Source organism: Leiobunum rupestre, chromosome 5 (assembly GCF_980474605.1).
Source record: "Leiobunum rupestre chromosome 5, qqLeiRupe1.1.hap1, whole genome shotgun sequence".
NCBI lineage: Eukaryota > Metazoa > Arthropoda > Arachnida > Opiliones > Sclerosomatidae > Leiobunum > Leiobunum rupestre.
The window spans coordinates 15322276-15343180 of record NC_143388.1 but is presented as its reverse complement, the minus strand read 5'-3'; the positions used below and the strand labels follow the sequence as shown (position 1 = coordinate 15343180).

The 20905-nt window shown below is 40.2% G+C and overlaps 1 protein-coding gene across 6 annotated transcripts in view; it reads left to right on the top strand.

Annotated features, from left to right (window-relative positions):
• The first annotated feature begins 3828 nt into the window (after positions 1–3828).
• The window catches only part of LOC149943625 (dachshund homolog 1-like), a 236153-nt gene continuing 219076 nt past the window's right edge, over positions 3829–20905 (top strand). For all 6 annotated transcript variants that reach the window (XM_090174375.1, XM_090174374.1, XM_090174373.1 and 3 more), the window contains exon 1: positions 3829–4958. In XM_090174375.1, the coding sequence (XP_090030501.1) occupies positions 4117–4958 (842 nt within the window). In that variant the 5' untranslated portion in view covers positions 3829–4116. The remainder of the gene's footprint in view (positions 4959–20905) is intronic.

The window sequence follows — 20905 nt, the reverse complement described above, 5'->3', positions numbered from 1 at the left end:
ATATCGACTAAAGCAAATTTGAAACGCGAAATATACATAAATTTCGTAAAATCGTTTATTGTTTTAATTAATGGTAAATTGAGCAATAGCCATTTACAACGTCGTTTAAAATCGCAATTCTAACGAAACATAAAATAAATTAGGAAGAACAAATTGTATTTTCAAATATATGCCGGGAAATTAGTTTGGACAGAAGTAAATAGTATATCGCTTACTAGAGAAGTTTCCATACTGTAAGTGTTATTTACCTGAAACATGTATATTCGTAGGCTTTCACTGATTTTTCAATACGGGTTTTTGAAGAAATAATTGTGCGGAGCGAATATAGTTAATGATAAGTACATATCACTACGCAGAGTACAATTTACAATTCACATGGTTAGGTGGACTAATAGGGAACTAACACTCCGTAACGTCGTCGTACCTTTTGCTATGGCCGCTATGCTGGTAATCTTTTTTTTAATTGGAAAAAGCATGGGTGACGTATTATATTATATACGTCATGCTGCCACGTCCCTTTAGGAAAACGCATGGTTGACGTATTATATACGTCATGCTACCAAGTCCCTATAAGAAAAAGCATGGGTGACGTATTATATACGTCATGCTGCCAAGTCCCTATAGGAAAAAGCATGGGTGACGCATTATATACGTCATGCTGCCAAGTCCCTATATGAAAATGCATGGGTGACTTATTATATACGTCATGCTGCCAAGTCCCTATATGAAAACGCATGGGTGACGTATTATATACGTCATGCTACCAAGTCCCTATAAGAAAAAGCATGGGTGACGTATTATATTATATACGTCATGCTACCAAGTCCCTATAGGAAAACGCATGGGTGACATATACGTCATGCTGCCAAGTCCCTATAGGAAAATGCATGGGTGACGTATTATATACGTCATGCTACCAAGTCCCTATAAGAAAAAACATGGGTGACGTATTATATATATCATGCTGCCAAGTCCCTATAGGAAAAAACATGGGTGACGTAGAACTGTAGGTAAATTTTGAAAATTTGTATGCTTTGATGACCGTTGAAAAACTACCTCGAACCCGCGAAGGTTCATGTTTCGTTAGAGAGATACTTTGGTAATAGATAAATTTTATATACTTTTATTTTTAACCATAATTACTATAGCAATTCAAAAACCCTTAAATTTCATGACGTGCTTAAAATCCGTAAATTTACTTTTAAAATATAATATTTCTAAATTAAAATAAAAAGCGCCTACCATAAACAGAATGATTTACAAGAACTGTCTAGAGATATCATAAATAAAGAATAGGGGAGTGTCCCTCGGTTTTATTCTCTCGCAAGACGCCGGGGAAGTCTTGAGACTGAGCGCGCAAGATTCTCCAGCCCCTCCGGAGTTTCTGTGTCTGTCTTTTCTCCAATTGCGCGGTCTCATTCGAATCGCAGTTACGCCTATCCGGCTCGACTTCACCTTCAACTAGCTTTCTTGCAGAGGCAACTTTGCCACCGCCTTTATCTCTCCGCCCGTCCCCAAGTCCCCCCCCCCCTTCCGAAACGTTTACGTAAGATTTCCAGATTTTTATCCCTCAGGGCATACATTTCAATCTCTTAAATCCAAATACAATTTTTCCCCTATTGCTATTTTCACTTTCATTGGATCATATATTCCGATTCGAACTCCCTAATTGGTTGAAAACGTTTTATTTCCCATCTATAAAAATGTTTTCTAGCCCCCCCCCCTGTACAAACGAGATGCGTGATTCGGTTTCCATATCGGAACTCAACGAAAAATAGTACCTAATAGTGGTAAATGTTACCTTCGGTTTCCATATTGAAACTTGACAAAAAATAGTACCTAATTGTGGAAACTGTTACCTTTGGTTTCCATATTGAAACTTGACGAAAAATAGTACCAAATAGTGGAAACTGTTACCTTCGGTTTCCATATCGAAACTCAACGAAAAATAGTACTAAATTTTGGAAACTATTACCTGGTTGTACGACTGAATCGTGGCTACTTCGTGGCTTTCTTCGGGCTATACTGTCAGATGAGGCGTTACAAAAATGCGACTAATTTTTTAAAATTATATTTGACACTTTCACGTCTTATCTTTTTGGATATAGTCAACTTATAAATTCAGTCTACCGACCCCCCTACCATTTGAATCGATAAAAACGCGTCGCAAATAGCTATTCATACCCTCCCTCCATTTATGGTAACAACCCCCTCCCCCTAACCTCTTCCCAGAATATTTCCGCTAACCGCTTAGGGACGCCTCTTTCCTGAACATGGAGGGAAATTTTAGGGGTTTCGGTACTTATTTTTATACAATGGTCGGACGGACGGATGGACGGACAACAGCGGGGTTCGCAGAAACCGCTCGGTCGGAAAGGAAATTATTCGCGGGGGGGAGGGAAACTTTTGACCGATTTTTTCGCGTCTTTTCCCTGGCAGCCCAGCCAGATCTCCGAAAGCGCGAGCGGCAGAGGGTAGCGGGTATATTTGAGGCCAGGCCAGCGCCGCGGGGTTTAAAGTCCCGACGCCGAACGTGGATATAAGCCTGGTTTTGGCGGTCGCTGAAGCCGATTTAGTCGGCGACAGGGGCGTAGGAACCAGGGGGGCAAGGGGGGCAACGCCCCTCCCTAGAATTTTACTGGGAGGGGCAACTAATGTTATTGCCCCCTCCAACTTTTTGGTCAGTTGCCATCTTCACAAGGCTCAAATTATCATTTTAGAAGCATAGAAAGCTTATAGAACCTCAACTGTGTTTAAATTTCAGTCTTTTCCCGCCCATTTAATAGTAGTAAAAAGTACACATGCATTCGGAGAAGCTACACTCGATTAAAAACTCAAAACCATTCTCCAGATTGGTTACACTTTGCCCCCTCCAACTTCTAGAACGTTCCTACGCCCCTGGTCGGCGACTTGCCCGCTAAATCTGTAATAAAAATCTCGCGACGTAACGTAACAAAAAAATATTTCAAAAATAAATCGATACAAAAACATTTTAAATTATTGAAAATAAGGAATCGTTTTCGATTTGAAAATATAAATTTTTTTGGGGGTCGCACACCGGGTGAAGAAGGCATTCACGAGGCGCGGATCCACGTGCTCGGAGGGGGGGGAAGCGGCGAGAGAGGGAAAAAAGTTCGTAGCGCGTGCGACTTCGATCAGCTGAAAATCGCGTCTCATTCTCTTCCGAGATCTCGGAGAGGGAGAGAGTCCTTCGCACGCTGCCGCATCCGAACGTGAAGAAGAGGAACTGGAGTTACACTGCTCTCTCTCTCTGTGTTTCCGCAGCCATAGGGCACGTAGGGCGGACGCGTTTGTTAATTCTTCCGCGGCGCGGCGCGTAGTGCGTGCGCGCATCTCCAGAAACATTTGGGAACTTGGAAAACTGTAGTTTTCTCTTTCGTTCGCCCCCTCGACTGCTGGCTCGTCCGCAACGGAGCCATCCCCTTTGGAGAAAAGCATTGGTCGCCCCCTCCAACCTTCAGAACTTCTCTCTCATCCTTTTGCGGGTTTGTTACTTCTGTTTCGGCCGACGACATCCGAGTGTGAGCAGTGCGCTTGCTCCGTCCCGAGCGAAGCGGAGATCCCGAAATCCAGCCCCCTTTTACTACCGCCGCCAGCGAGAGAGGGAAGAGAGGTTCGTCGCCAAAAAGTTGCCCACCCCCCTGGCCCTTTTTTTCGCGTTCATTCCCGGAATGATTTCGGGCCCGCATTCAGATTGAGCATTTCGTCGGAACCAGATCGACGCCGGCCGTCCCATCATATACATTCGCTGGAAACGCTTCGTGTATAACTATTACATCTCGTATAGATCTATCTCTCGGACTGAGGACTGAGAGCGAGACGGGCTCCGAGTGCGCGTCTTTCAATCGACGCCCCACCCATCCATCGGTGGTCCCGCGGAGACATTCGAGGGCCCCCTCTCCAACCGTCCCTCTGGCGACCCATCCTCCGCGTATCCCATTCTGGGATCTCGTCTTCGGATCGCTCGATTCGACGAGTGCCATTCTCGGTCTTCGCGACTGTGTCACTTCGCGGGAAAACAAAATTTCCCTGCCGAAGAGCGTCAACTTGCCCCCGGCGCCGGTCACTTCGCCCTCCTCCGGCTCCTCAGTAGCCATGGACGGCAGCGCCAGCGACGGCTCCTCGACGCCCTCCATGGGCCTGTCTTCGCCGCACTCCATGCAGCCTTCGCCCAACCCGGACAGCAGCGGCGTCATCGGGGAACCGCCGCCGGGACATCCCATCTCGACGCCCGGGACCCCGCCGATCCTGTGCCCTCCCGTCAACCGCAACGGCACCATGAGTCCCAAATCGGCACCGCCGTCGCTCTCGCCGACCAGCACCGGAGCCGGATGCCTGTCCTCGGTGGTGGGGCCCAACGGTCAGCACCCGCGCTCCGTCTCGCCCGGCCCGATCTCCTTGACGGGCAAGAGCTCGTCGTCGCCGTACTCGCTGCCGGCCGGGGTCGCTCCCGTCTCCGTCGGGGGGCTGGTCATGCCGCGCCACGACGCGCTACAGGTCGCCTCCATGGCCCTCAACGCCGCCGCGGCCGCCGCGTCCCGGGGCAACGGCGTCGGCTACGGCGGCTCGCACCACCACCACCACCACCATCATCACCGAATGCACACGGCCTCGCCACCGGGCATCAGCGGAGATTCGGTGGGCAACGAATGCCGCTTGATTGACTATCGAGGAGCCAAAGTGGCCGCGTTTCTGGTCGGAGGAGAGTACCTGCTGTGCCTCCCGCAGGCGTTCGAACTCTTTCTGAAACACCTAGTCGGAGGACTGCACACCGTTTATACCAAACTGAAACGACTGGACATCACGCCCATTGTGTGTAACGTCGAACAGGTCCGAATTCTCCGAGGCTTGGGCGCCATTCAACCGGGCGTCAACCGTTGCAAACTACTCAGCTGCAAAGACTTCGATTCCCTTTACAAAGACTGCACGACAGCGAGGTAGGCACTATTCAGATGTTACCACTCCCTTACACTTATTGCTACATTATTATTGTAATACGCGAACCATTTCAGAAATATTTCATTTCTGCCTTTTTAATTTATTTAATTTTTATTTATTAATATTTTAAATTATATTTTAAGCAATGTTCCCCTTAATTAGGGCGTCAATTAGTAATTATAATTTCATACGGGGTTTCGTAACCAGCGTAAAATTATCGCGGAATATCCGAGAACAGGTATTAATAAATAGTATTACTCAATATTGTCATTTACCAAAATATACAATGAAAAAGAATAATATCGAATGAGTTGGAATTAAAGCTATTTTTGCCGCTACAAAGATAGACAAAAGCAGCCTTGAAAAACGCGATTTCGTCTTTTATTCGTTGGCGCGAATGGATCGGGAACCCCCCGCGGAGCGCGGAACCACCATCAATTGCGGCATCTGGCATCAATGGGAAAATCGGCGACCACCCCCGATCCACGCCGCCTTCGCTTCCACCTTGTTACGTCACGTCTGCCCCTTATTGCTCGAAAAATAAGATTCAAAGAAGTCACCCAAGCAAACCTTTTTCTGGCGTTACATCGCGTTATTGTCCTATCAACAACTAAACTCAATCAGAATAAATTAACGCCAAAAAACGAGACGTTCAATATACTGTACATGAAATGTGACAACTGGCAGCTAAAATTAGCCCGTTAAATTATATTACATATCATAACGTATAAATTGAAAATGTTCATTTCCTGTCCGCATGCTTACAAAATAATGACAGTATATATAGGTACACGATTAAATGACAATGCAGGATTTGAACACAATTTTAAGGCGATATCATTGCAGGATATAGTAAAATGTACGCGCAGTAATTGCCGGATTTGAACACAATTTTAAGGCGATATCATTGCAGGATATAGTAAAATGTACGCGCAGTAATTGCAGGATTTGATTACAATTTTGGCCAAATCGTTGAAGTATTTAGTAAAAAGGATTTTAAACAATTTTGGCGCAAATTTGTAGGATATAGTAAAATGTGTGAACGGTAATTGCAGGATTTGAACATAATTTTGGGGCGCAATTGTTACAGGTTATAGTAAACTTTTAGAACAGTAAATGCGGGAGTTAAAACAATTAGGGCTCAATCGTTGTAGGATATAGTAAAATGTGCGAACAGTTATTGCAGGATTTGAACACAATTCTGACTCAATCGTTGCAGGATATAGTAAACCTTTAGCACAGTAACTGCACGATTTGAACACAATTTTGGTGCAATTGTTGCGGGATATAACAAAAAGTGTGCATGGTAATTGTAGGATTTGAAATAATTTTGGGCTCAATCGTAGCCAGATCTAGTAAAATGTGCGCGTAGTAATTTCAGGATTTATTACAACCGTAAATAACAAACAATTAAGATATTTGTCACAATCGGCAGGAGTATCGACACCAAAACACGTAGTTACGAATTCTTAGAGAAATTCCAAGGGACACAGTTGTCTCTTAGAAATCAGGGCCAAAAGTAAGGGACTTCCCTTTCGGCATAAATAAAAGGGTGTCCTAACTCCCGGTTTATCAATCCGCGAAAAGTGGGTGAGGGAGACGTGGAATCAAATCTTATTGCCACACTGCAGTCAGTCGCTTTGGAAGTATCGGGTGAAAAAGGGGAACGCGAAAAGGGAGAAGAGATGGAGATGGAAATAAGGAGAGCGCGGAAAGAGAGTAATACCGTAAACTGTATCCAATGGGAGGTATCGGGGCTGCGTGTACGGATCCCGAACCCCGCCGCGAAAACTCATCCTTCTCCCGAGCTGCCGGCTTTGCTGGAATCCCTGTGACACCGTCTCTTCCAGCCCCGAAACAATCGTAATAAGCGCGCCAAATGGTCCCCTATTATCTCCCTCGAGACAACAACCCTCCCGACATCCTGTTCTCCAACGGTTTCTTCTTCACTTGTCGCCTGTTCATTCGGCCTAGAATTCCGTCTTTTTGTAAAGCCGTGCAGATGCAGTCGTTTCATTCTTACCGAAGTTAAAATGCGCGTTTGATTTTGAGAATTCGTGAGAGTAAGTGATGTTAATGTTAAGGCTTAATGTTAATAGGGCTTAAATGTATCACTACTAATTAGTAAGCTAACTAATATCAAAACGTGTAGTCAGTTGAATTTAAATTTCGGTCGCAGTGTTCCTAAAAAGCCACCTTTTTTGAGAAAAGTCCAGGCTATAGTGGCAAATAGTAAAAATTGGAAAATAGTGGCTCATAAAGAAAAATTGCATTTCAAAGCTTAAAAAGGAATTGTAATTAAATTTTTAAGAAGTTTATTGTAAAAATGTCTTAGTTTACACTGAACTTACAATGTCATAATTAATTACTCAAAAAAATAACAGACTATTCTAATGTTAATCAGAATCTGACCATTCCATATGCATATATATTGGCCTTAAGTAGCCCAAATCTGAAATATTTTTTTTATTATTTTATAATTTTCTGTGGTAAAAATATTTAATAGCTACTTTTGGTCAGATTGGCCACTAAATTCACTTTTGTCCAGTCCGGAAATGTCTACTATTTTCCACACTATTGTCCACCTGGCATTTTCAACCTCGGAATATTTAATTCGGAAATATTATGGCAGTCAAAAGAAGAATACACTAAAATAAGGGTTACGCGTTTGTAAGACTAAGGGTAATTCCATCCAGCCTATTACGGGCATTATATGAGGGTTAGGCGGTCGGTACGCCTTTGAGCTCAGCCGCGGTCTGCACGCGCGAGAAGGCTTGGCCGGCGCGCGGTCCTGGACTGTCAACGCGTCCCTTCCCAGAAAGCGAACCGCCCCCGACGCCCATGGCCGCTGACCGCTCAAGCGTGCACGTTCTACCACGGCTCTACTTAATAAAGACACTGTTCCAGTCACTCTCCCAACCCTTTAGACGACAAAAATGTTCGATCACGGAATTGTATATATAAATGGTTCTGTGCACTAATACGCTCATTTAAATAAATAATAATTATCTGTATGCAACTGCATGAATAATATTTGGTATTAAATTTAAATATAAATATTCTAAACGTCGCGGTTGTTGAATTATGGTTTTTAGGGGTGCACCGATATATCGGCCTATTTTTTCTAATATCGGTATCGGCAAATATCGGCTTAAGCAAAGCCGATATTGGTAAATACCGATATTAAACATATATTTTCAGAAAAACCTTTAAAAATAAGAAAATTATCGATTAACTAATGATAACATTTGATTTGATTGGCCGCGCCACGTACGCCAGACTTGAGAAGCTAGATCATACCTTTTTAGACAGGGGGTTACGAAATAAAAATCAACGATATTCGATTTGTGATAGATAATATGTATGAAAAGAAACATATTCGGATATACTCTTCCAAACGTTTTTTCAGGAAAAATTAGAATACAATGGTATGACAGTGTACTGAACCGTCTTTTACAATGATTATATCATATACACTATTGTTACGATAGATAAGTTTGTTAATATCGGCCACGAATAGCCGATATATCGGCTCTAGTCATATCGGTGCATCCCCAGTTGTTTTCACTTATTTTAAAAGCTAAACTTAATTTTTGACGTTTTCTAAAATATAATTCAACTAATTGAAATAATTGAATTAAAATATTACATAATTTAAATGTGTCTTAAATGATAAACGTTTCCCTTAAAAACGTTGCATTGTGATTTTATTAATAATGGGCATTTATTTAAAATTTTAAAACATAATTAGAAAACCGTAGAGCACAAATTGTAACTATAATAAAAAAAGCACCTTCCACAATGATATATTTGTACCATTTTGAATATAACCGAATGACCTTTAGTGGCAATTTGGCGTGACCCTAACTGGAATTTACATATTAAGTCCAACCCCTAAGTCACGCTCGAATTAAGGGGTGTAGTTCGTCACGGAGCGATGCCACCCTGACACCCCCCTTACAATCCCGCGTCGCTAGAAAATAAACCGTCTCCACAATTACCGCAAGCTACGCTTTTACGCCATTGGTTAAAAATATTTTTCCCCAATGTCGCTCAGTGCCATCTTTTCAAATTGCCGTAGATCCTTTTGTTTACGCGTCGGGCGCCATTTTTAAGTGGCGGTCGAATTAGGAACTAAATCGTAGGCGTTACCCTCGCACGTGCCGAAAGCTCTCTCAGCGCGAAACTTGACCTTTATTTAGATTAAATAGTGCGACGTTCAAGGTCCGCGATACGGTTTAAAGCACGCGGTGAAACTTAGTAAACACCCGTTCGTGATCGAATGCGAAAAGACTGTCTGAATATGTAGCCCCTTTCGCTCGTTTTTAAATGAAAACGATACTTGTCTATTTTGGTTTTCTGTTTTGAAGGCTTATTAGGGAAAGGATGGTGGTGGTGTAAGTCGCGTGGGTGGTTCAAAGGGAGATCCTCTTTAACGAAGACCCTCAACGTTGATATATTCGAACGGGCCATCTAGATAATCGCATCCCCTCAGATTATACTCAGATTATACTCAGATTATACTCAGATTATACCCAGATCGAAACCGATCCATTTTTATTATTTAATTTAGCTTTAGTGCAAATAATCTGATTTGGCAAATGATTAAGTGTCACTAGGGATATTGCAATTTTATAATAACGTACTGTATTTGAACCCTATCATTTGTTTACGTTTTTGTACTGAAACACGTTCACTATTACTTTATTTTTTAAGGTTCTAAATTTGGATTTTGATTTAGGTTAAGGTTTTATCTGATTTGATTTGTGATTTAGGTAGTATTTTGTAGTATTTAGTGACAAGTTGAACACTGCTTCTAATATTAGCGACCGAAACGCGTGTAGGTGGCGTAACGGTGCTAGCTTCTCCGAGGTAGCGCCTATGATCTAGCGTCTGCTACAGACAAATTAAAAAGTCATAAGAACGTTTTTTCTGAAATAAACTTATCAAAATATAAGCAAACGATACAAAAATTATATTAAAATGCAAGTATCATTATTTATAAAGTAAAATTTACGAATAACGATGAGGAAAAACTAATAGCTCGTCTACTTTAGTAGCAACCTATCTACGGAGCGTAGCGATAGTTTTTGGTTCCGATTAATATACTATTTATACTGGAACTAAATTAAGCGGGAGCCTGGGAATTTACATGTTTTAAAAGATTGATACGAGCAGGATAGGGAGTAAATAGCACCGACAGGCCCAATACAAAGGATTCCCTGAGAAAATGGAGCCCCAAAAGATTCCCCCAAACACACCACTGACTACTATAAGGACCCCACTAAATCAATTATAGCGGCGCGGGGTTTGGGAAACAAAGACCCCAATTTACTAAAATATGCCATAAGACAAGCTAGACGCAAAGCATTCGCACATACATATCTCTATTGTACCGAATGTCGCTATACCTGTAAGCAAATGTCCTGCCAATCAAAAAACTCGATTTTCAGAAAAGCAAGGTTTTTAATTTACATTTAGTACAATTGCAATGATAATCTACTAATGGAAATATACTAAATATAATAAAGAAATAAAAAGAAATAATCAGCTAGGCTAATATCCACGGCACCACCTTAGGCCCAAGTCATCAAGCGACTTATAATGCCTTTAATCAGGTGGCCGGGTTACAATGCGTTGGAGGGTGCCACGCGAGCCAACAGCTCCCTACACTCACTATTACCGTTAAAGCAACACCAAAAAGAACTAATGAATCATGAATCAGCCATTCAGTGGCGTAGTCAGAAATCCTTCAAAGGAGGGGTTCAAACTATGTGAAATACCTGAGAGGGGTCGAGAAGGGGGTTAAATTTAAGTATAGCCAAAGCTACACCCAAGGGAAACCCTCCCCTTGTCTACGCCACTGCAACCGTTTGTAAAAAACACACACTTTCTTAACTTTTTCTCTATTTACATTAGCGCATTCATTAATACACCAACAGATAACACACAGCACGTTATAAATAAAACCAAACGTTGTTCTCAGCATCTCGCGATCCCCCAAAGGCTTCTTCGTGGCGTCGATCGCGATGGCGGCCGCGAAAAGGCAGCATCCATTCCGACAGAGCGCGTGCACGTGTTCTCCCCGACTTTCATTCATACCGTTTCTACTATTACTCTCAGTCAGTCAGTGGGTCTCGCTCTTCATTTCCATTGCGACTCTCTCGTAGTATAGTAGTGTAGTACGAGCATTGGGAATCGACTCACTGGCAGACGTAACAGGCTCTCAGTCGGAGGCAAGACGACCCCGAAAGGAGGAAAAAACGTCTCCCCGCGTTTCTGCGATTCGCGAGCGCGGGGATTCGGAACCAGGCGGGGATGGAGAGACGGGCGCTAGCGGGGAAAACGCGACTTCCAGGGGGTATAAAGCCCGAGCTTAGAAGCGCTACGCGCGGAAGGATTCCGTGGCTCGCCGAGGCTTAAGGAAAGAGAAACCCTCGGCGCATCGATTTTAAGGTGGGGGCGCGAAAGATGCCGAATTTCAAACCCTCCCTCTCCCCCAATCGCTTCTTCGAACCCCTATTTTTAAGGGTTATAACGTATTATAGCACATATAGAACCAGATTGGAGAAAACAGGCGACTAAATGAACCATGGCCAAGTGGAATTGGTAAAAAAAATCCAGAGACACGCAGGGTGGTGGTATAGCGACTCAAAAGAAATGTTAAATCGGTGGGTTTTTTTGGGGGGCTTTTGGGTCGTACCGCGGGGTTGCAAAATAAATGGGTATTTAGGGAGTTTTCAACCAACTCCTCTTTCCCCTTTTTAAAACTTATTTCGATGGTCCAAGTATTAAATGTTTTCGGGGGTTTATGTTTTGTGGATAAGTCGCATCAACCTTTATTTGATGTTAAATGTGCTGTGTGCTGATTTATTTCGGACGAAATATTTAAAGCGCGCCCGGGTTCTGGGAAGATGGGTTTTGTCTTTTTCATGGTGCCTCCCGCTTGTAAGAAATTGGTTCGATTATTTACCAGCCGCTAGATTTAACAGCGATTTTGAGGAATTCTCCAGGATTGATATAATGGAAATCATACTCTGAACATTAAATTGAGCTTTATACCTTAAAATATATAGGGTTTAATAAAATAGCGAATAGAATTCTTTAAATTACTCACTCTTCGTGACATTTATAGATAAATAAGATTTAATTTGGCTGACGAAATTATTTTAATTAATACGTATTTATGCAATATGTATTGAAATACAATTCTGCTTAACATACAAAATAATATAAGACATTATTTATTAAAAGGTATAGTTAAAGATAAAATCTAATATACAGGGTGTTTCAAAAGGTTATGCAAAAATTTTGTTGTAGGGGGTGAATTGAGAAGTATGCCTGTTTCTTCCCCATTTTCCTACGATGAGTGAAAAGAGCGCCAGAGAGCTTCAAAGTGTGGCCTACTAGCCCCGGGAAGTAGGCTGTAACAAGAGCAAAACCAAGCAGCAGGGAAACGCGAACATTAAGGTTTGGGTTCGTGTGATAGGTGAAAAAGGACTTTGTAAACAAATCGAGGTAACTAAAACAGTATTTAAAGTCGTGATGGACCACGATTTATTATCACTTACAAACTGCAAGATTGGAGTTCACTTCGGAAGAACTGGCTGGTATTCATTTCGTGTCTGGACTACAGCGGATGGCAATGCTTTGACTGCTCAACGTCTCTGCCAGGAAAGGTACCCCAACCGGTGCATCCCCGTGCTGGTTGCAGCCTACTTCCAGGGCCTAGTAGGCCACACTTTGAAGCTCTCTGGCGCTCTTTTAACTCATCGTAGAAAAATGGGAAAAAACAGGCATACTTCTCAACTCACCCCCTACAACTCCTTAAAATATTTGCGTAGTTTTTTGAAACACCCTGTATAACGTGTTCTTAGGCCAAATACTTGGCTTGAAAATCAAGCCATCACCAGGTATATATCTCAACTTCTTAAGTCAGATTTTACGAACTTCAAAAATGCGTAATCGAAAGAAAACGCATAAAACGTATACACTTCGCGCGACTCACGATGAGAGCCCAGGTACGATCAAAAGAAGCCGTCGATGACCTCTTCTGACGTAAAACGGTCGATGTTAGTCACGCTTGGCTTGACCTGTCCTAGCAGCAGTCGGGAGGCCAACAAAGAAACGACGCTAGTCAATGGGCTAATACGACGGCTAGCACTCGCGCACGGCGAACAGGAACACACGCTCGGTGACGGGCACCACGGGACCATTTTATACACGCACCCCCAAAAGAATCGGAGACGAGTTGGCCTAAAAAATGGTGAAAGGGGCATAGACAGCACCAGCGAAGAAACGGGAAATATAATGTCCAAAATGCGCGCCTGAAAGAATCGCGACTCGAACTGCGTTCGCTGTGGCTTCCCACAACTTCAAAATGTCTAGCTTTCGGTGATGACATGAACGGAGACCATATTCGACTTGCCAAAAACGTTTGGGTTCTCTGGTCATTGTACCGGCCGCCGTATTTGACGTAATAGACGGACCATGGACCCGCGGGTTCACTTCGAACAATGCATTTCCTTAAAAAAAATATTTTTTATCTTCTAATAACCTACACTAAACTGCAGATGCTTTGCAAGTATTCAAATCCCCGGATTAATGTTATAAGAAGGTTTCTTTTCGCCTGTTCTTGGAGTAAAAGTGTACTCTTTTTACCCTGAAACGTTTTATTCGCCTGTTCCGGGGACCAGAATTACTCCGCCCCAGAAACTATATTCGCTTGTTCCGTAGTATTAAAGCTACTCTTTTTACTCCTTCTGAAAAGGAGGTTTAAACAGAGTAAATCGGATTTTGTCGTCTCCTAGCCAGGATTCATCTGCTAAAAAGGCTACCGGCAGCCATTTTGGAGAAACGTAGTGTTGTTAATTTTCCGGAAATCGTAAAAATAAAAAATTGAAACATAAATTACTTTTTAAGGGTTTTTAATGTTTTTAACTTTTATCGATATAAAATGTCTAATATCAGTAAACATACTACGAAACATTAATAGTGTTACCTTGTTAATCAGTTTAAAATAGTCTAGAAGTTTAGTTTTACTTTTAGATTCGAAAAATTTAGGCGAAAATGCCTCTTTGTCTAAATTTGCAAACAATATATTAGACTTATCATGGAATGAAATTTTTTTTTATTTTTTTCGGGAAAATACGGAAATTTTTTCGGAAAAAAGGCCTTGGTCATTTTCCGACTAACAACACTAGAAAAATGTTTTTACTCCGACTCAAACTATTCGCCACCACAGAATCGGAACAAGCGAAAAAAACCACCTATTGTATTAAGTTACAAAATTTAACTGTTTCTAGGCTGAATTTTTATTTATAATTTGAAACCCTCGGTATAAATCTTCTTTTTTTGCCTCTTTAGTTTTTGACGATTTTTTTGGGGGTAAAAAAAAGTAGTTTTTGGAGGCGAAAAGACGGGTTTCCAGCCCTAAATTGAGTGACCCCTGTCCCACAGCGCTCTCGCCTTGTTGAGGGACGCTCGCTTGTTGAAAAGAAGAGAAAGCCAAAATGGATTATAAATGATGTTTTAAACGCGTTGCGAAAGTCTCCCGAGCTATTATTACCACATTTAAGTCATTTTTTAATATAAATAATGTTAACACACTGTCTATCTTTCTACGAAATGAAGGAACTCATTCGCCACTTGTAACCCATTAAAGACGGTTTACCCTGTCATTTTCCAATAAACCTCTTTTTTTAAATTGAACTTTTTTTTTCTTGATAAAAATAAAAAATTATGGTAGATCAAATTATATTCGATAATAAAATCGCCCGCGTACATTTAAATTACGTACAGTCCTTTTCGTTACACTATAAGGTACAGGAAATTCTGGAACCATCAAACTTGTTTGGAAATTAGGGAATATTCTCGTGATGTCATAGGCGTTTTAGTGGAAGGCTTTTATCCTATCATGCTTTGCCTTCGAGCGATGGCCGCCATCTGGTTTAAATTTATCGTGAATACCACCTATAGTAGCTAGGATTTAGTTAAATCTCTATTGTGTATCAATTTGATTCTAAAATGCTTTCTTAAATTCGACTTTGATCGAATATTATCAATCCAAAATGTAGTATATTTGATCCAAAATGTAGTATATTTGATCCAAAATGTAGTATATTTGATTCAAAATGTAGTATATTTGATTCAAAATGTAGTATATTTGATCCAAAATGTAGTATATTTGATCCAAAATGTAGTATATTTGATCCAAAATGTAGTATATTTGATCCAAAATGTAGTATATTTGATCCAACTATAATGTATGAAATTGATTTGATCCAATTGAATCATAATTAATGATTGAAACAGAATTGGATTCACTTAAATGTGTTCTTACTCCAATTTCAAAATTCTATATAGACATTTTCGTAAGGCACTAATGAAACCAAATTTTTGAAATCACATTCAACTTTGTAACAATACGCGTTGCAAACCTTAATAAGATTTATTACCAATCTGATCAATATATATTTAGTTTCCGTAACAAATTGTTTGTATGAAAATTTCTGTAGCTCCTACAGAAATGACGCAAATTTAGGGCATTAAAAAAGCTTCTTACATTTGCGCAAAAACCTCTAATCGAGCTATAGAAACGCGACAACAACCTAGAAATCTCGTCATAAAAAGTCAAGAAAATTTCTCACAACTCGAATGGCTCAATAATGGAGTAGCCCTATCAGATACGCTTGACGAAACTTGGCGAAGAGTGTTTGGAAACTGTTTTGTAGAAATCGTGTTAACAACAGTATAACTGCTTTGGCCAGCGGATCTGGAGTGCACTTTTTGTGACTTTATCAACGTCGAGGTGCTTCGATAGGGGGTGCAAGTCCCAAAAAGCGGTCGAATGAAAAGAAATGCAGTCTGTGTGGGTTCCCGGATTACGTCTGCTAGTCCATTATAGGACCCTTTGCCTCGCCAAAACACTGTAAGGTGGCAGTTCGTTTAAAGGTGTGGTAGGAAGTTTTTTCGGGATATTTAGGTTTAACTGTTAGGAAGTCCTTTTCAATCGTATTGATATACTGCCGTAAAAAATCGAGCTGAATTCCCTTAGCAGTCAATGCGGTGCTTAGTAGTCTTTGATCCGTCTAGGAAAGACATGGTGGTTATGAGTATAGTAATACCCAACATATGATAATATATTAAAGATTTAAAGTCATTGTGCGTAGTAGCAATTTAAAACTAATTATAAATAGTAAGCATCATCCTTAAAAATATATTAATCAAATTCAAAGTTAAGGAAACAGTTTTAAGTTTAAAAAATGTTGAACGATATAATTAGTTTGTAAACTTTAAAATTAGTCAGTTTCATAATGATTTTGAGATCGAGCGGTCGGACACTTGCCATTATTTTGACGGGATTTCGAGATTTCGTAGAGATTTTGGCGATTTTATCATTACTTTTTGAAGTGTACATATTAATTTATCGAATTTCTATATTCACAGATCGAAATTATGCCAATTTTAACTTTATAAGAAATTTGCGCAATTTATTTTATTATTTTTAAATTCCAAATCAGTAACCTAGTTTTAATACCATTTGAGGTATACACAGTTGACTGTAACCAGATGTATATAATTTATTTCTTACGATTGAAGTATCTATGTCACTATACTGAAAATATATGCACGGTGAAGACGACTATTTCTTAAATAATTACATCACAAAATATAGTTTACAAATATGTAGATATTGCTACAGTGCATAAGTTTAGTCGGATATGTTGAGCGGAGTTATACACGTGGTACAATATCAATGATGCTTTGTACATGCTTTATTTGGTTGGGAAGTTTTATCCCTTTAATGCAGTGATTCTAAAATGGGGCTCCATGGAACCTCAGGACTTCATTTAAATTCTAAGGACTTCACAAGATTTTGAGCTGTGAAAACCAGTTCAGGGGCGTAGGAACGTTCTAGAAGTTGGAGGGGGCAAAGACAAACGAAAAGGGGTCTGGAGAATGGTTTTTAATTTTTAATGGAGTGTAGATTCTCCGAATGCATGTGTACTTTTTAGTACTATGCAAATTGGCGGGAAAATACTGAAATTTAAACACAGTTGAGATTCTATAAACTGTATATGCTTTCAAAATGATAATTTGAGCCTTTTGAAGATTTCAACTGACCAAAAAGTTGGAGGGGGCAATAACATTAGTTGCCCCTCCCAGCCAAATTCTAGGGAGGGGCATTGCCCCCCTCCCGGTTCCTACGCCCCTGAACCAGTTATCAGTGTCAATCATCACACTAAAATTTTAAAATAAAATAACTATTCTTAATTTACTTAAACTTTTTTTTAAGCTAGGGATCCACGATAAATTTGAAACAGAAATGGGGTTCCACAGGGTGTAAAAGGTTGAGAACCACGCTTTAAGGGACTTCAATTAAGGTTTCATTGGCGTAGATGGATACTTTTATCGTAAGCGATAATAATCTTTTGGCTTTATTTATGCAATCAATTCATTGCAAAACATTATTTTATCCGAAAGATGGCGGTGTCTTATTTGAAACTCTCTTATTGGCGTTATTTAAACTATATAAAAAGCCGAGTCGATTATGTAAAACGCGTACAATGGAAAAAAACGAGGCCAAAACGTGAGGGCCTTGACATTGAAGTTTTATTTTTTCCCAAATTCTCCGAGGCATACGCGGCATATTTGATTTTACCACAGAATTCCGTGTGACCGTGTGGCTAAAAGAAATATCAAAAACGTAGGCGCTTTCGCGGTTAGCGGTGCGTATATTTGCAATAGGGACCCGGGTTCACGCCCCGAACAGAGGAGGGACCCATTTTTAGACGTCGACAGTAACGACCTAAGATGGATGATGACGTATTCTTGGTCCTGTATAGTAGAGCAGCGGCTCTCACTTTGTAGCTACCTTTAAAAATGTGTATCTCACTTTGGCCCCCTTTTGTCTCTTTTTTTCTCTCCAGTTTTGTCCGAAAAACTTTCAAAACGCACGCTTTCATTTCGCTCAACCGCTCGCAACCACTGACCGCAAAAAATTTTACAAATTTAACTCGTATTATCAGAGTTATCTCGCATTTATAAGAAACTTATAAAAAAGTTGTTTCGTTAACCAAAGAAAAACCACAATACCTTAATACAATTCGGGCCTATGAGAAAAGTTGGACCATTTGGCACCGCGATTTTTGGGTGGGCCGGAACATCCTGTTTGGTATATATTCAAAATAGTTCCCATTTTTGGTATTTTTAACTTATTAAAAAAACTAAGATATACTTTCAACGTAATAAAATTCAATTTTGAAGAAATTAAAAAATAATATAAAAATAAGTCTATACATTACATTTCCCAACAGTTAATATAAATAATCTTTTTCACAAAATTTACGAATCAAATTATATTCAAAATTGCATAGATAAATTCGACTTTGATAGAAAATTACAATCCATAATTTTTTATATTTGTTCCAATTAAAATGTATGAAAATCCAATTAATTACGATTTGATCCAAACTGAATTAGCTTTTTCAGGGAAAAGCTCCTAAGCAGTTCAATTTTCTTCCGCAAAGCAGACGAAAATCCAGCAGTTTCTGAACTTTGTAAACTGAAAAAGCTAATTTTGGTGTTTCAAACTGGATGTTCCAAATTTGAATATTGTACTAAGCCATTTTTCGTAAACGCTCTACATAATTACATTTAAAATCACGTACAAACTCTACCATTTGTAAGCCTCGTTTGAACTGTCAGTTAAAGGGGTTCTTACAAACAGCTTAAAAAGTGCGCTTGCAGTCCTTAATAATAGTCCTTGGCACACCGCAAAATTTGACAAACATCGCGCAAAAACGTAACCTAATACGGTCCTGACGAAATCCGTTTTCCAAGGCTTCTCACTACCCCCTTTCTCCCCCCCCCTTTCCATCTTCCGTTACTTAAAGTCTACATATATGAAAGACAAGAAATTGTATACACTTGTATTTTGAATGTGGGGGGGACACTTGAGTTTAGCCCGGGTCAACGTATAAAACGCCAAACACAATGATAACCGTATCAAGCAGTGGACAACGGACTAGGCCTAAGCGCGTATTTTATCCAAAACCTTTTTTTAAAAAAAAGCTGACGAATTCGAGAGCATCATATTTCAACACGTTATTATCGGTTTTAGACGGATTATTAGTAAAAAGTTTTTTATTCCCCGCGTGGCTATCCCAGCCAGCTCTCAATGCCCGAGAATAACCAAAAGCTTTTCATACAATGTTGAATACGTTTATGTATTTTTGCTGATGGTGTGGCATATGCCGTATACAAGAGAGAGAGAAGCCAAAAGTGTCACTCATCATATCTCAGACAGTGTACCTCCGGGAGGCCTGGCTTGGGGCTTCGTTGGTCCGCCCTATTTTTTACAGAGTTTCGAAAAAGAATGGGCATTTGACAATGAAAAGTATCGAATTCGCGCGCGTTTGAATTTTTGATTTTTCTGTAGAACCCCCGGAGGACTCAGTTTTTTGTGGTTCGCTTTTGGTCTCGCTTTCTCACACTTTTATCTTTATTGATTTGCCTTTTTTTTAACTCACTTAGTGCTTGTTAATGCGATACCATTGGTCACACACCATGGTTTTCTGTGTTATCGAAAGTATCATTACGTGTTGTAAAACCAAACAAGTCTTAGACACTGACACCTAGGAGCAACAAACACAAGGAGAACGCAGCTAGCCTTTAAACACGCTAACGAAGGGTTGTGTACGAATTTCATTGGACGAGCGTCACGAGCCTTTACGCTGAACGTTTTACGGGCGGGGGGAAGACAATTTCGGAATTTTCCCCTTCCGACGGCAGCAGGCGCTAAAGCGTCTAGCCAATGAAAAACGTACGCAAGAAACTCCACGACTTTTGACGGGTTGCGTTCTCCTTGTGTGGGGTGTTGTGTTTTTTGCTCCTAGCTGACACGTATTATGGCGGCTAACAAGTTGAAGCCCAAGTCATCATCCCATAATTCAATGTCCCATAATCATATTATCTTATTTTCAAATCGCAATAACTTTAAACCTAAATACAGATTTAAATTGCACGAATTGTTTTTCAAAATAAATATCACTATCTATTTACCAAAATCCCGTACACTTTGTCTAAAATCGCCAAATCTTTTAACTCTCTCTATGAGGAAAAGAAACCCGAGTATTTCTATTTTGCATGCAGGTTCTTCATTTTCTTTTGTTTAACGTAGCCGCGAAAATTATTATGCGCAGTGGTTTGTTTTTCTTTTGTTTAAGCTAAATTTGCACGGCGTTTTGAAATGCTGTGGAAATTAGTAGGGTTTGATGAAAAGTCAGGTTAAGCATTTTATACAAAACTGATTCCCGTCTTAAAGTTTGAAAGCCTATAACTCGTCACCTATTGGTCTTAGAGACATAAAAGTAACACTTCGTAGATATAAATCGACCACCCTGAATCCATTAAAGGCATTTTCAGAGGCGTAACTCTATTATTTTAAAAGTTGTCAAAAATGATATTTGTCATTTCCGAGTAAGATTTAAATTTGTCGACGGAACTGATGGTTGCATCTGAAAGAGGATGAAAAATTTTAAGAATGAAATTGGTTTCATCTTTCTATCTATAATACATTTCGAGAAATTAGCAAAAAAGCGCAAACATTTCAAGAGGCAAAGACTTTTTTAACAGAGTGTACGTCAAAGTTCACGTTCATACACATTAGCCTTAGCTTACACCGTATATGCGTAGACACCACATAAATTTAACACTTGGTCAAAATACCATTTAAAATATTCACTGACATCATTTTCCGATTTCATAGCAGTTTTACATTAACATTTTAGAATCATTAGTCAAATGAGATTGGGGAAGTATAGCTTCTGGATAGCATCGCTTCAGAACGAGCGTCGAAGACTTTATATGGATTCGATTCTCAACAATATCATGTTTAATCGAAATATTATTTACAGGGTGGTGCGATGCCCCTTGCACCAGC